Source organism: Trifolium pratense, linkage group LG5 (genome assembly GCF_020283565.1).
Source record: "Trifolium pratense cultivar HEN17-A07 linkage group LG5, ARS_RC_1.1, whole genome shotgun sequence".
In the NCBI taxonomy this organism is placed as follows: domain Eukaryota; kingdom Viridiplantae; phylum Streptophyta; class Magnoliopsida; order Fabales; family Fabaceae; genus Trifolium; species Trifolium pratense.
In genome coordinates this window covers 32,378,181-32,394,857 of record NC_060063.1, presented here as the reverse complement: position 1 = coordinate 32,394,857, position 16,677 = coordinate 32,378,181, and the positions used below count along the sequence as shown (strand labels likewise).

Genomic DNA, 16,677 nt, shown 5'->3' with positions numbered 1-16,677 from the left:
GAAAACATTATATGAGCTATGATACAAATAAACCCGTATATGACCCAACTCTCTTCTGTCCGTCAACTGACCCTAGGGGTGCTCAAATCCAAACCAATTTAAAAAATAACCGCAAATCGATCCAAAAAAATCGAAAACCGCAAAAAAACGAATATTTTTGGATGTGTTTGGATGTCATTTTGTGAAAACCGCTGGATCGGATCAGATTTTGGATTGATTTTTCAAAACCGATCCAAACCGAAGCAAACCGCATACATAATTTTTAATAGCTATTTAACAATTTATTAGTATGATATATTGCAAAATATTAATTTTTAACATATTATGTCTTATATTTTACATCAAATATATTATTTTACCATCTATTTATAATATTAATATTTAATTAAATAAAATTTAACTTGTAATTTGGATATCCAAAAACCGATCCAAATTAAACCGCACAAAATTGGATCGGATTGGATTGGATTTTTTTAATTAGCCATCCAAAACTGAACCGAACCGCGAGTAATTTTAACTTTGGATCGGATGGATTTTTGCCACAAAACCGATCCAAACCGAATCGCGAGCACCCCTAACTGACCCGACCCACCTACATATGTTTAGATTTGACGAAAACAGAAGTTGTAATCAAGTATGACCAAACTGACATGGGTATGCGGAATCAAACAACTAGAATAGCACGTACTAGTACACTGAATTAAGGCATTGTTTGGTAAGTCCTGAAGTAGCAAAGTTTTTCACAAGAAAGGGGGGGGTTTGAATTGTGACCCTTTTAAAATTTAAACTCAAGTCACAAAATAAATAGTTAGTGATAAAATTATTTTTGTGCTTAGTGAGATCGTTCTAAGAATGATCTGTGCTGTGTAAAAACAGTTGCAGAAAATAAAAGTTTAAGGGAAAGAAGATAAACACAAAGAGTTATCCTGGTTCACCCCTAATCTTTGGGTTACGTCCAGTCCCCACCTCCTGTGAGTTTGTCCACTAGAATCACTTAAAAGTTACAGATCCAATACTTACAAATTCACCTTGATCTTGACCTAAGATCAACAACTTAACAAAGCTCCTAGAGCTTTGAACTTTCCTAGTCACCTTGACCAATCAACACTCAATCAATAGTCACGTATTGACTTGAGCAATTACAATATAGATGATTTGTTTCTAAGCTTAATTTCAGACTCACTATAAAAGAGAAGCTTAGATGAAAGCACTCTAAAGAGATTGGAACTCAGATTATGATACAAAAGAGTGACTTCAAAAGGACTATGAGCTAAAGAGATTGAATGAGATTTATATCACTTGAATTGCTTGAAAACTCTTGCTCTTTCCCTTGGACTTGATTGCCTTTTATAGATGCTTGCTTGAGATTGAAACTTGGCCTTCAAGTATATCAGTTAGAGGGCAAAATAGAGCTGTTACTCAGTGCTCTACCTTCAGCAGACAACTTCTGCATAATGTGCAGATTCTCTGTTCAGTCTTGGAACAGTCTTGACTGCACCAGCCAAAGTGATGAACCTTCATCCTTCCTTCCTTGTGGTGTGCAGCTGTATAATAGCTCTAAGGGCTGATCAGTAGTAGCCTTAGCTTGAGAATAAAACCAGCTGGAGTTTGTACAAAGTATATAAGACAAAATTGTACTTCTATGACAAACCATGGAAGAATGTTCCATTTGTGTACTTTTCATAAGTACAATACAACTCATAGTTTAAACTCTGGTTGTTCCATTGTGATTGGTCCATGATATTATATCAGATGTATTCATTGGGTGGCCAATACCATAATTGATCAAGCTCATGGTTTTCTTCATGATATGTGACTAGGAAAGCATATACTTAAATTCCATCACATGTTGTTGATCCCAAAAGAGATTATCTCCTGTAGTGATTTGGTCCATAAATCCATTGTAAAGTGCTTATTTGTTTTGTTCTTAGTTGACTTGAAAAACCAGAAAGCACTTATTCCAAAACGTGCTTATTTGTCAAAACTGCAGTCTGTCTGCTAAGAATGTTCTTAGAATGGTCTTGAAACAGCTTTGCAGGATTTTTACTTTGCAAGTGGTTTGTTAGAATCTATTTAATCTTATGCCACTCAAAAGCACTTGTTAGATAACAAAATGATCAGAATCATTTAAAATATAATTAAAGATGTTTGTAATCTTTAAAACATCAAAAGTGGATTTTGCCTCAACAAGTCCAATAAGCTAGCTTATAGCTTATTGAACTAGCTTATAAGCTTGTTTGAAAAAAATGTGAAGTGTTTGATAACGAGCTTCTCTAACTAGTTTATAGCGTTTTTTGAGATGCTATTTCAAGTAGCGTATGAGCTTATAGCTTATAGTCTTTTCATTTTATTCCATATTTACCCTAATTAATTTTATTTATTTATTTTTTAAAAATTATAATAACTACCCACTAACACTTACCAAAAACAAAAACTACCCACTAACCATGTATTTTTATGTCATTTTGTACTTACAACAGCTAAATTTGCCAAACACTTTAATTTTATTCTACTAGCTTTTCAGCTATAAGCTACCAGCCATCAGTTATCAGCTATAAACTAGCTTTTCAGCTATAAGCTAGCTCATCAGCTATCAGCTAGCTTATAGCTTATTTTTACCAAACAGAGCCTAAATCTCATTCATCTAAATCTAAATAAAAGAACAATATATCAAGGGCCACTACAACAAAAAAGGTCTTTAATAGCGCTTGTTTTGGCTTTTAATAGCGCTTAAAAGTGCTATTACTGCTACCGTTATTATATGTCTGAGTGGCTATAATAGCGCTTTAAAATGCTATCAAATATGGACATTTAATAGCGCTTCTCTTGAAAAACGCTGTCATATGTAAACTGCCGTTGCCAGAGAGTGCTTCGGAAATGGGATTTAATAACGCTTTATTTTAAAAACGCTATTATTGTCGTATCTTTAATAGCGCCCGAGCATAAAGCGCGATTATTAATCTTCATGTAAACAACATTTAATAGCGCCCGTGCTCTAAAATGCTATTATAGGTCTACGTTTAATAGCGCTTTTTCAAACAAGCGCTATTAAAGATCCTTTTTGTTTTAAAAAAAAAAAACCTTATTTTTGTCCAATCGTTTTTTTTTTTTATATAATGCTTATCCAATCGTTTTTAATTAAAAAGAGCTGCACAAATTTTATTAATCAGAAAATAAAACACACTACATAAGTCATTCAAACAATGTACCATACAAAATTTTGGTTAAAATTCTCAAACAATATAAATTAATATATATTACAACACTTGTATGATGACACAAGTTAAGTAGCATGCCACTAATCACAGACATAATCACCACCCTATCAAGCACTTAACATCACAAAAAAAAAATAAAAAGAAAAAATTGATTGAACACGGTATGGACTTTGCAGCATCACAAATTCATCATATACAAGATCTCTCCTTCTCCTCTATGTTCATGTCTAAAACAGGCGTAATGGTTCTTTAATTTTCTTGTCCATTTGACTATATCATCCCTGGGAGCATCACAAAAACACCTCAAAATATAAACATTTCAATTGATTCAAGTAGAAACTTGCAATAACAGGAACCAAAGAAGAAACAAAGCAAGAATCTTAACATAAGCCTTTGGCCTTACACCTCAAATAAAAAGAAGCTTAAAGATAAAGATTACTTGATACAAAGAACTAGCAACAACCAGGCAAAGCTATGCAAACCATACACAAGATCTTCGCCACGATGCTGAATGAACCTGTAAAAGAAAGATCTAGCGCCTAAAACAGAGGCTGTAACACCCAAACCCCTTATAATACAAAATCACGGCAGAGTTAAATCATGCTAGCACAGCGGAAATTAAAAGCAAATATATTTCATTGTGCATATCATACAATAACCATAATTGTTCACACAATATCCCTAGGCTCTAGGCCATATCAACAACAAGGATATTATGTTTACAACAAAAGAAAGGATTAGCAAAGTTAAATATGCCATCACGGGCTTAAGTACAATTCAAGCGAATAACCCGACACGGTAAACACCTAATCAAAGCAATTCTATACAACCCATAAAAAAGATATACAAAATATATCTAAAGGAGTAGTCTAAGCTAAACTCCTCACCAAAAAGCGCACTATCACAAGCACGAGCAAGCCCTCTAACTCTGAGCGGGATCCTCAACCTGAGAATCTGAACCCCCAATGGTCCAGCACATAACACAAAGCATGAGAGTTAGATCACATAATCAAAGTATAAGTGTAAGTAAAACGGTACTTAAACACTCTATCATAACGATGCTGAATGAACCTGTAAAAGAAAGATCTAGCGCCTAAAACAGAGGTTGTAACACCCAAACCCCTTAACGCGAATTTATTGAATATAAATAAATAAAACACTTAAGAAAATCTAGGCGTCACATGTTATAATACAAAATCACGGCATAATTAAAATCATGCTAGCACAACGGAGATTAAAAGCAATATCGATCATAGTGTATATCATACAATATCATAATTGTTCACACAATATTCCTAGGCTCTAGGCCATATCAACAACAAGGATATTATGTTTACAACAAAAAGTAAAGGATTAGCAAGGTCAAATATGCCATCACGGGCTTAATACAATTCAAACGAATAACCCGACCCGGTAAATACCTAATCAGAGCAATTCTATACAACCCAGTCAAAAAGATATACAAAATATATCTAAGGAGTAGTCTAAGCTAAACTCCTCACCAAAAAGCGCACTACCACGAGCACGAGCAATCCTCTAACTCTGATCGGGATCCTCAACCTGAGAATCTGAACCCCCAACGGTCCAGCACATAACACAAAGCATGAGAGTTAGATCACATAATCAAAATACAAGTGCAAGTAAAAGAGTACTTAAACACTTCTTCAATAATCATGCATATATCATACACTCATACATATTCATCAACAATCTACCGTTCAATTATAAGTACATAAACACATATAATCGAATACTCACACAATCAATTATCAATTATCCAAGTATGTGTCACATATCACTTATCACATAAATGTACACATAACCTAATGCATTCTAATGCTTCAACTTCATGCAATGTCACCCTAGACATATCTAATGCATGTGGTACCGTTTCGTCTTTATTAGAGTATCTCACCTCTAATATTCGTCTTTATCGGATAAATATAATACGATATCCGTCTTTATTGGAATATCCAATATACAACAACAATTCATGAATGCATGTATATATTTTTCATGAATTCACTCACAATAATTTAGCATAAAGCTCGTCATTTACTATGTGGAACACTATCCAACATACGTCATTATTAAGATTAACAAAACCTTAATATTCGTCATTTACAACTTCAAACATGATTAACAATCATTATAAGCATCAACAAGCATCAACAAGCATCAACAATCATGTAAGAATACCATTAAACCATGTTACAAGTGTTTACACTTACAATCATCAACAAAAAGTTGTTGTTCCCAGTGGCCTTCGCTGAGCGAAGGCTCAGCGAGCCTCAGCGAACAACGTCAGGAAGTCACTGACTCACGGCGAGTATCAGCGAACTATTCGCTGAGCGAAGGCTCAGCGAGCCTAAGCGAACCTCACCAGGGGATCACCTGCTCATGGCGAGCTGCAGCGAGCTGTGGCGAGCTGTTCGCCACACGTTCGCTGAGCGAAGGCCTAGCGAGTGTCTCCTGTCAGGACAGTTCAAAACCTGCGTTTTCTACGCCAAATCACCCAAAAATCCCATTTTTCATGTTATAAATCCCAAAAGAGTTTGTATTCAAACATAACAAACATGGATAAACACAAAAGGACAGTTCATTTCTCATATCTACATCATAAACATCGAAAAAGTAAAGATTGAACACTTTTTCATCAAAACTCTCAAGAACACAAAGTTCTTGAGTTTAATCTTTCATAAAACTCGTTTTTAACCATTATTTTCGTTCATTAATCATGTTAAAAGCATGTTAAACATATTAAGAACCTTAGGAACGATTTCTATCAAGAAAATCCGTTCTAAGCTAAAACGAAAATAGGGTGGAGGAAGTTCGGGTGAGGAGAAATCGACATTCTCCCCTTCCTCGAGTCACCCACGATTAAGGAACCTACTCTCATACCTGGATTCGAAGAAAACACGACGAAGATCTCGAATCTCTAGCTCTTCTTCTTGCCGTAGCTCCCAAGCTCTCCCTTCTCTCAAGAACACAAAGAAAAATGAATTTCTCTTCCTCACTATGCCCATATGGGCGCCCCTCACACACACAAGGCCCATTGGGCCTCAAGCCCAATTGGCTTGGCCCAATAACACGTTAACTCTCACTACTCGCTTAATAACTAAAGTACTCGATAAATAACTCAAGTTATTAACTTAATTAAAATTCTACGTTAATAAAATATTTTAACACATAAAAATTAATAATTTGAAAATTGGGTCGTTACAACTCTACCCTCCTTACAGAATTTTCGCCCTCGAAAATTACCTGGAAATAGTTCTGGATACGAACTCATCATCTTGCTCTCCAATTCCCAAGTCGCATTCTCACCAGCAGGTCCTCCCCATACCACCTTCACCGAGGCGATATCCTTGTTTCTCAACCTCTTCACTTCTCTACCTTCGATCCTCAAAGGCACAGTCTCGACCGTTAAGTCATCCCTCACTTGAACATCATCCGACTCAATCACATGTGACGGGTCTCTTACATACTTCCTCAATTGTGACACGTGAAACACATCGTGCAAATTCGCCAATGATGGCGGCAAAGCAATCCTATACGCCACTTTCCCCACTCTTTTCAAAATCTGATAAGGACCAATAAACTTCGACGTCAACTTCCTCGACTTCAAAGCACGTCCAATTCCGGTAGTCGATGTAACTCTTAAGAAAACATGATCACCTTCTTGAAATTCAATGTCCTTCCTCCTCTTGTCGTGATAACTCTTTTGACGACTCTGAGACGCTTTCATCTTCTCTCTAATCATTCTAATCTTTTCCGTAGTCTCTTGCACAATCTCCGGACCAAGAATCACACTCTCTCCGGATTCAAACCAACAAAGCGATGTTCTACACCTCCTTCCATACAAAGCCTCAAAAGGTGTCATTCCAATACTCGAATGAAAACTATTGTTGTACGTGAACTCGATCAACGGCAAACACGAATCCCAACTTACTTCTTGCTCCAAAACACAAGCTCTCAACAAATCTTCCAAAGATTGTATTGTCCTTTCCGATTGGCCATCCGTTTGAGGATGATAAGCCGAACTCAACCTCAACTTAGTCCCTAAAGCCTCTTGCAAACTTTCCCAAAATCTCGAAGTAAACCTCGGATCTCGATCCGAAACAATACTCGACGGAATACCATGCAACTTCACAATTTGCTCCACATAAATCTCGGCCAACTTAGGCACCAAGGTACCTTTCTTAATAACAACAAAATGCGCACACTTCGTTAAACGATCTACTACCACCCAAATCACTTCATAACCTTTCGTAGTCTTGGGTAAACCTCCCACAAAATCCATTGCGATACTATCCCACTTCCATTCCGGTATAAACAAAGGTTGCAACAAACCATACGGTTTCTGATGCTCAATCTTTGACTTCTGACAAACTAGACAAGCATAAACAAACTCAGAAATTTGCCTCTTCATTCATGGCCACCAAAATAACTTCTTCAAATCTTGATACATCTTGGTTACTCTCGGGTGAATACTCATTCCACTCCTATGACCTTCTTCCAAAATCATCTTCTTCATCTCGGGCACATCGGGCACGCACACTCTTCCATGAAATCTCACAACTCCATTCTCGTCAACTTTGAAATTAGCTTATTTTCCTTCCTCAACTACTAGTGCCAACTTCTCCATTAACTTCTTATCCGTCTTTTGACATTCTTTGATATTCTCTAGAAAAGGATTCGTCAACTTCAACATTCCCAATTTCACACTCTTAGGAGTCACTTCACACACTAGACTCAAGTCTCGGAACTCTTCAATCAACTCCAACTCCTTCACCATTAGTGATGACATGTGCAACGATTTCCTACTCAACGCATCGGCCACCACATTAGCTTTTCCGGGGTGATAACTCAAATCAAAGTCATAGTCCTTCAAAAATTCGAGCCATCTTCTTTGTCTCATATTCAACTCCTTTTGATCGAATAGATACTTCAAACTCTTGTGATCACTAAAGACTTCAAACTTCGATCCATACAAGTAATGCCTCCACACCTTCAATGAAAACACAACTGCGGCTAATTCAAGATCGTGTGTCGGATAGTTCCTCTCATGAACCTTCAATTGTCTCGACGCATACGCTACCACTTGACCTTTTTGCATAAGCACACCTCCTAGTCCCATCTTCGAAGCATCACAATACACAACAAAAGACTCGTTAGCATCCGGTAAAATCAACACAGGCGCGGTAGTCAACCTCTTCTTAAGCTCTTGAAAACTTTCTTCACACTTCACATCCCAAACAAACGCTTGATCCTTCCTAGTCAACTGCGTCAAAGGTAAAGCCAACTTCGAAAATCCTTCAATGAATCTCCTATAATAACCAGCCAATCCAAGAAAACTTCTTATCTCAGAAACGGACTCCGGCGTTCCCCATTGCAATACGGCATCAACTTTCGTTGGGTCAACCGCTATTCCTCCACTTGAAATCACATGACCAAGAAAACTTACTTCTTTCAACCAAAATTCACACTTCGACAACTTGGCATACAACTTCTTCTCTTTCAAAATTTGCAAAACAATCCGCAAATGCTCCTTATGTTCTTCTTCAGACTTTGAGTAAACCAAAATATCATCGATGAACACCACAACAAACTTGTCCAAGAATGAATGAAAAATCCTATTCATGTACTCCATAAAAACACCAGGTGCATTGGTCACACCGAAAGGCATCACTGAATATTCATAATGACCATAGCTCGTCCTAAAAGCAGTCTTTGGTATATCTTCCGTTTTCACTCTAATCTGATGGTATCCGGATCTCAAATCGATCTTACTAAACACGCAAGCTCCAACCAATTGATTCATTAAATCATCTATCCTCGGAAGTGGATACTTGTTCTTGATCGTCACTTTGTTCAACTGTCGGTAATCAATACACAACCTCATACTTCCTTCTTTCTTCTTAACCAACAACACAGGTGCACCCCACGGCGATACACTAGGTCGAATAAACTTCTTCTCAAGTAGTTCCTCTAGTTGCTTCTTCAACTCATTCAACTCTGACGCTGACATTCGATATGGTGCCATAGATATCGGACTAGTACCAGGTACCAAATCAATCGTAAACTCTACTTCTCTTTTCGGAGGTACATCTGACACGTCTTCCGGAAATACATCGGGAAATTCACAAACAACCGGTAACTCTTCCATCTTAACTTCACCTTCCATCTTCAAGGATGCAAACAACGCATACACCTCTACAGGTTCCTTCAGCGATTCTACTACTTCCTTCTTACTCATCAAATGCAAACTTTCCTCCGGTTTAGGAAACACAACAGTCTTCTCACAACAGTTGATATGGACTCGATTAAATATTAACCAGTTCATACCAAAGATCACATCTATTCCACTAAGTTGGATACACACTAGATCCATTCCAAAGTGTCTACCAAACACGATTACGGGACAGTCACGACATACGAGACGGGTAGTTACAGAACCATTAGCAGGAGTTTCTATTTCCATACGACCAGACATTTCAGACACAGGTATACTAAGACGCTTTATGCAATCAACGGATATAAAAGAATGTGTTGCTCCCGTATCAATAATCGCAATTAAAGGAGTGTTATAGATGAAACACATACCTCTAATGAGATTATCCCCCTGATTTGCATCATCTCCACTCAAAGCAAACACCTTTCCCATAGTCTTCTTCGGCTTCTTGCACATAGGACTCTTGTGACCTTCTTCACCACAATTGAAGCAAGTCACCTTCACTTGACAAACATCGGACCTATGTCCCCACTTTCCACAATTGAAACACTTGTCTCCTTTCCTTGGGCATTCATAAGACTTATGGCCCACTTCTCCACACCTATAGCATTGACCGCTACCTTTCTTCTTCCCACCACTAGTCTCAACAACTTTCTTTCCCTTGTCACCATAGGGCTTCCCACGGTCTTGACCTCTTCCTCTTTTGTCACTCATAGCCTTGTAGTAGTTAGTCTTGGCTTTTCCATCATCATCACAAATACGGCACTTATCCACCAAAGTTGCAAAGTCTCGGATTTGAGAAAATTCGATAAGATGCTTGATGTCTGGGCGTAACCCACTTTCAAATTTGACACACTTGTCATTCTCAGCTTCCACAGTGTTGTAGTGTGGACTAAACGCACACAACTCTTCAAACTTCACGGAATACTCCGCCACAGACATGTTCCCTTGCTTGAGCTCCATGAACTCCACCACTTTCTTGTTCCGAATATCAGCCGGAAAGTACTTCCTCAAGAACTCTCCCTTGAACATCTCCCAAGTGATTACCACACCACCAGCTCCCATCCTCAGCTTAGCATTCTTCCACCACTTCTTAGCTTCTTCACGATGTACATAGGTACCCAAGGTTAGCTTACTCTCCTCGGTACACCCCATAGCCTCAAAGACAATCTCAACTTCCTCTATCCACTTGACAGCAGCTTCCGGAGCATAGCCTCCAGTGAAAAGCTTCGGATTATGCTTCATGAACCGCTCCAACCTCATCTCATCTTCCCTCCCGGGTTGATGATCTCTAGCCACGATGTTGGTCAAAGTAGCTATCGCATCTGCCATCTGATTGTTACCCCTTCCATTACCTCTTCCAGCCATGATCCTGAACAACCAACCAATCCAAGAACAGACTTAGAAAGGTAATATCAACAGTATTATCTCTACACAAGTTGAATATATGGCCAACTAATCCTAATTGGTTCCACATGAACCGACCTTGCTCTGATACCACTATTGTAACACCCAAACCCCTTAACGCGAATTTATTGAATATAAATAAATAAAACACTTAAGAAAATCTAGGCGTCACATGTTATAATACAAAATCACGGCATAATTAAAATCATGCTAGCACAGCGGAGATTAAAAGCAATATCGATCATAGTGTATATCATACAATATCATAATTGTTCACACAATATCTCTAGGCTCTAGGCCATATCAACAACAAGGATATTATGTTTACAACAAAAAGTAAAGGATTAGCAAGGTCAAATATGCCATCACGGGCTTAATACAATTCAAACGAATAACCCGACCCGGTAAATACCTAATCAGAGCAATTCTATACAACCCAATCAAAAAGATATACAAAATATATCTAAGGAGTAGTCTAAGCTAAACTCCTCACCAAAAAGCGCACTACCACGAGCACGAGCAATCCTCTAACTCTGATCGGGATCCTCAACCTGAGAATCTGAACCCCCAACGGTCCAGCACATAACACAAAGCATGAGAGTTAGATCACATAATCAAAATACAAGTGCAAGTAAAAGAGTACTTAAACACTTCTTCAATAATCATGCATATATCATACACTCATACATATTCATCAACAATCTACCGTTCAATTATAAGTACATAAACACATATAATCGAATACTCACACAATCAATTATCAATTATCCAAGTATGTGTCACATATCACTTATCACATAAATGTACACATAACCTAATGCATTCTAATGCTTCAACTTCATGCAATGTCACCCTAGACATATCTAATGCATGTGGTACCGTTTCGTCTTTATTAGAGTATCTCACCTCTAATATTCGTCTTTATCGGATAAATATAATACGATATCCGTCTTTATTGGAATATCCAATATACAACAACAATTCATGAATGCATGTATATATTTTTCATGAATTCACTCACAATAATTTAGCATAAAGCTCGTCATTTACTATGTGGAACACTATCCAACATACGTCATTATTAAGATTAACAAAACCTTAATATTCGTCATTTACAACTTCATACATGATTAACAATCATTATAAGCATCAACAAGCATCAACAAGCATCAACAATCATGTAAGAATACCATTAAACCATGTTACAAGTGTCTAATTACACTTACAATCATCAACAAAAAGTTGCTGTTCCCAGTGGCCTTCGCTGAGCGAAGGCTCAGCGAGCCTCAGCGAACAACGTCAGGAAGTCACTGACTCACGGCGAGCATTAGCGAACTATTCGCTGAGCGAAGGCTCAGCGAGCCTAAGCGAACCTCACCAGGGGATCACCTGCTCATGGCGAGCTGCAGCGAGCTGTGGCGAGCTGTTCGCCACACGTTCGCTGAGCGAAGGCCTAGCGAGTGTCTCCTGTCAGGACAGTTCAAAACCTGCGTTTTCTACGCCAAATCACCCAAAAATCCCATTTTTCATGTTATAAATCCCAAAAGAGTTTGTATTCAAACATAACAAACATGGATAAACACAAAAGGACAGTTCATTTCTCATATCTACATCATAAACATCGAAAAAGTAAAGATTGAACACTTTTTCATCAAAACTCTCAAGAACACAAAGTTCTTGAGTTTAAGCTTTCATAAAACTCGTTTTTAACCATTATTTTCGTTCATTAATCATGTTAAAAGCATGTTAAACATATTAAGAACCTTAGGAACGATTTCCATCAAGAAAATCCGTTCTAAGCTAAAACGAAAATGGGGTGGAGGAAGTTCGAGTGAGGAGAAATCGACATTCTCCCCTTCCTCGAGTCACCCACGATTAAGGAACCTACTCTCATACCTGGATTCGAAGAAAACACGACGAAGATCTCGAATCTCTAGCTCTTCTTCTTGCCCTAGCTCCCAAGCTTTCCCTTCTCTCAAGAACACAAAGAACATGAGAAAAATGAATTTCTCTTCCTCACTATGCCCATACGGGCGCCCCTCACACACACAAGGCCCATTGGGCCTCAAGCCCAATTGGCTTGGCCCAATAACACGTTAACTCTCACTACTCGCTTAATAACTAAAGTACTCGATAAATAACTCAAGTTATTAACTTAATTAAAATTCTACGTTAATAAAATATTTTAACACATAAAAATTAATAATTTGAAAATTGGGTCGTTACAGAGGCCAACAACTCAAATACCTATGTCCATTAGACCATGATTTATTATTGACAGCCACAAACTCCATCAAAACACCTGCGAAAATTATAGTCTAACAGAGCAGAAAATTTGCCACAGAGCAGAGAAAAAAGAACAAACTGAAGGGGAGCAACTTCGCTGAGAGGGTTTGAACTTTGAAGGGCGCGGTCTCGCAATCAAGAACAAACTAATCAAAAACAAAAATAATTAACATAATAGAATAAAAAGGAAAGGGGAAAAACATAAAGTAACTAACAACCAAATGCTCTAATATCAATTAAGAGACAATGCATAGAGAGAATCTACGGACACTAATTCCTTAAAGTAAATTAAAATCACTTGAAACAACCTATAACATATATATGAATAGCTTGATTCAAGGAAACTCTATTTTAAGTAAGGAACCATATATATGAATAGAAAATATACCAAAATATTAACAGAAACAAGCTCATATAAGATAACAATGCGTTTTTGCAAGTTTCTGTTTCCTACCTTAAACATTTAGCCCCAGGAAGAATATTTGTGACCATATAATCTGTCCATTCCTCCTTCACTTCATGCAACTTATCCTTAGAGTGTTCGACATTTGTGGTCTTCAAAATACTTCATTTTAAAAAATAGCACAAAATTTAGTTAGAATTGAATTACATCACATATGTGAAGGAAAATAGTGATTAAAAGGGGCAGCGGAATTTAAAATTTTCCTTTGTTAATCCTTACGAATGAGCATGATTCGTGTTAAGAACTTCTACCTCTTGTGAAGGATGAGATTTGATTCACAATCAAAATTGATCACGAGCGTTGAAGATGAACGGCAACGCCTCTAGCTAGTCCACACGAACAACAACCTTCAAGAAGAGTGCTAGCTCCAAGGATGAAGGTTTTTAGTGAGAGGTGGGAGGAATTATGATTTAGGGTTTAGTAAGAGAATTTGCTTCAAGTCATTTTCTCACTATCACAAGGGTTCTATTTATAGAATTCCTTGTCTTGTGCACCAAGACAAAAACACTTGTCATTGGGCCCAAATTACACTAAACCCCTTTTCATTAAATAACCAAAAGGGCGATTGCCCCATGTGTCATGTACATATGGACGCTCCCTCACCATACCATATGGTGTACCGCTTATTTAATTACCGTGATACCCTTATCACATCTCCATATTCCTCTGAGGTACACCGTACCTTACGGTGTTTCTTATCTCACACTAGGCTGTCCTTATGTGTGTGACCCTTGTAGATTTCCGTAACGTTGGCAGTTATACATTTAATTGTAACAAACAGTGAGCGGTATTTAGCAACACATCACTGCTACCCAAGTCACAGAATTGTCTTGTGATCTGACAAACCTTATCCGTGATAATGCTTATGTGCATAATTACCCTTTTGCCCCTATGTCTATATTGAACACAAGGCATACACTGTGTCACCCTTGTTCGATTCAATATTGGGCCCTTAGACATTTATCCTGTTATGCAGGACGGGCAAATTCCATCTAGGTCACTGATGTCCCTCAGCATGCTTTGTGAAGTACCCATTAACTGTCTTTATGGTTATCCTGTTACGGACAACGTTTGATCAGCAACAAAGTACCTGACTCTACATTTAGGGTCCATAGTGGTTTCAGGTCGGACGGTGGTATACACCACTATCACCATGAGAGCAACTTATAACATCTTGCATAACATTATATGTAGTACTCTCATAGCGGGTCAATCCAGTATAAATATTACTCCTAATATTTATACCTATGTCAAGACTTGATAACTCCTTATCCTATGATCTATGAGATGTGATCATCAGTCTATCTTCATAATAGTCTCTATGTTTTAATATTATCCCAATTCATAATAAAACTCGACTACGGATACTTTAAGAATAGTTAAATGGATTCAACTATTCTAGGGACTTTATCATTTTGGACATACAAACATAATAAAGAAATGCCTTTTATTTATTAATAATAGATTGATACAAGCATCAAAAGTATTGGCCTCTAGGGCTTACACCAACAATCTCCCACTAGCACTAGAGCCAATCAGGCATTCCTCTAATACCCATAGATCTAGTATGTCCATCATGCTTTTGCTGAGCAAGAGGCTTTGTCAGTGGGTCTGCAATATTGTCAAGTGTAGGTACTTTGCATATTTTCACATCTCCGCGATCAACGATCTCTCGGATGAGATGATAACGCCTGAGTATGTGTTTGGATCGTTGGTGAGATCTAGGCTCCTTAGCTTGTGCGATAGCTCCATTGTTATCATAGTAGAGATCAATGGGATCCACAATGCTAGGGACTATGCCAAGTTCACTTATGAACTTCTTGATCCAAACAGCTTCCTTTGCTGCACTTGATGCGGCAATATACTCGGCCTCGGTCGTAGAATCAGCAACTGTTTCTTACTTCGAACTTTTCCAGCTTACAGCGCCACCATTTAAGCAGAACACATAACCAGATTGCGATCTGAAGTCATCCTTATCTGTCTGGAAACTAGCGTCGGTATATCCAACTACCGCAAGCTCTTCCATGTTTCCAAATATCAAGAATGAATCTTTAGTCCTTCTCAAGTACTTAAGGATATTCTTGACAGCTATCCAGTGACTCTCATCGGGATCAGATTGGTACCTGCTCGTTGCACTTAAAGCATACGAGACATCTGGACGAGTACATAACATGGCATACATGATAGATCCAATTACAGACGCATATGGAATCTCATTCATGCGATCCCTTTCTTCTTTTGTTGAAGGGGATTGTGTTTTTGACAGACACAGCCCATGCTGCATAGGTATGAATCCTTTCTTGGAATCATGCATACTAAAGCGCCTTAGCACTTTATCTATATATGTACTTTGACTTAGGCCAAGCAGTCTTTGTGATCTATCTCTATAGATTCTTATTCCTAATATATAGGCTGCTTCGCCAAGGTCCTTCATAGAAAAGCATTTCCCTAACCAAGTTTTAACTTGTTGTAAGGTAGGGACATCATTTCCAATGAGTAATATGTCATCTACATATAAGACCAAGAAAACGATCATGCTCCCACTAACCTTCTTGTAGACACAAGGTTCATCTTCATTCTTGATGAATTCATACTGTTTTACAGTTTCATCAAAACGGATATTCCAGCTTCTGGAAGCTTGCTTTAATCCATAGATTGATCGCTGCAACTTGCATATCTTATGGTCTTCCTTTAGTATGCCAAATCCTTCAGGTTGTGTCATCATGTACACATCCTCAAGGAGGTTTCCATTAAGGAAAGTTGTTTTGACATCCATCTGTCATATTTCATAATCATGATATGCAGCGATAGCAAGTAAAATCCGAACAGACTTAATCATGGCAACTGGTGAAAAGGTTTCATCATAGTCAACTCCTTGAATTTGTTTGTAACCTTTAGCAACCAGTCTTGCCTTATAGGTATGTACTTTACCATCCATGTCAGTCTTCTTTTTAAAGACCCACTTGCATCCTATAGGATTAACTCCCACAGGAGGTTCCACCAAGTTCCAAACTTGGTTTGTGTACATGGAGTCCATTTCAGATTTCATAGCTTCTAGCCACTTCTCA

General features: G+C 37.9%; 1 protein-coding gene across 1 annotated transcript; it reads right to left on the bottom strand.

Annotated features, from left to right (window-relative positions):
* Positions 1–15,416: 15,416 nt before the first annotated feature.
* LOC123885667 (secreted RxLR effector protein 161-like) lies at positions 15,417–15,830 on the bottom strand. Its single transcript, XM_045934968.1, has one exon. It carries the CDS (start codon positions 15,828–15,830, stop codon positions 15,507–15,509), a length of 324 nt encoding a protein of 107 aa, XP_045790924.1. The 3' UTR covers positions 15,417–15,506.
* Positions 15,831–16,677: the final 847 nt, after the last annotated feature.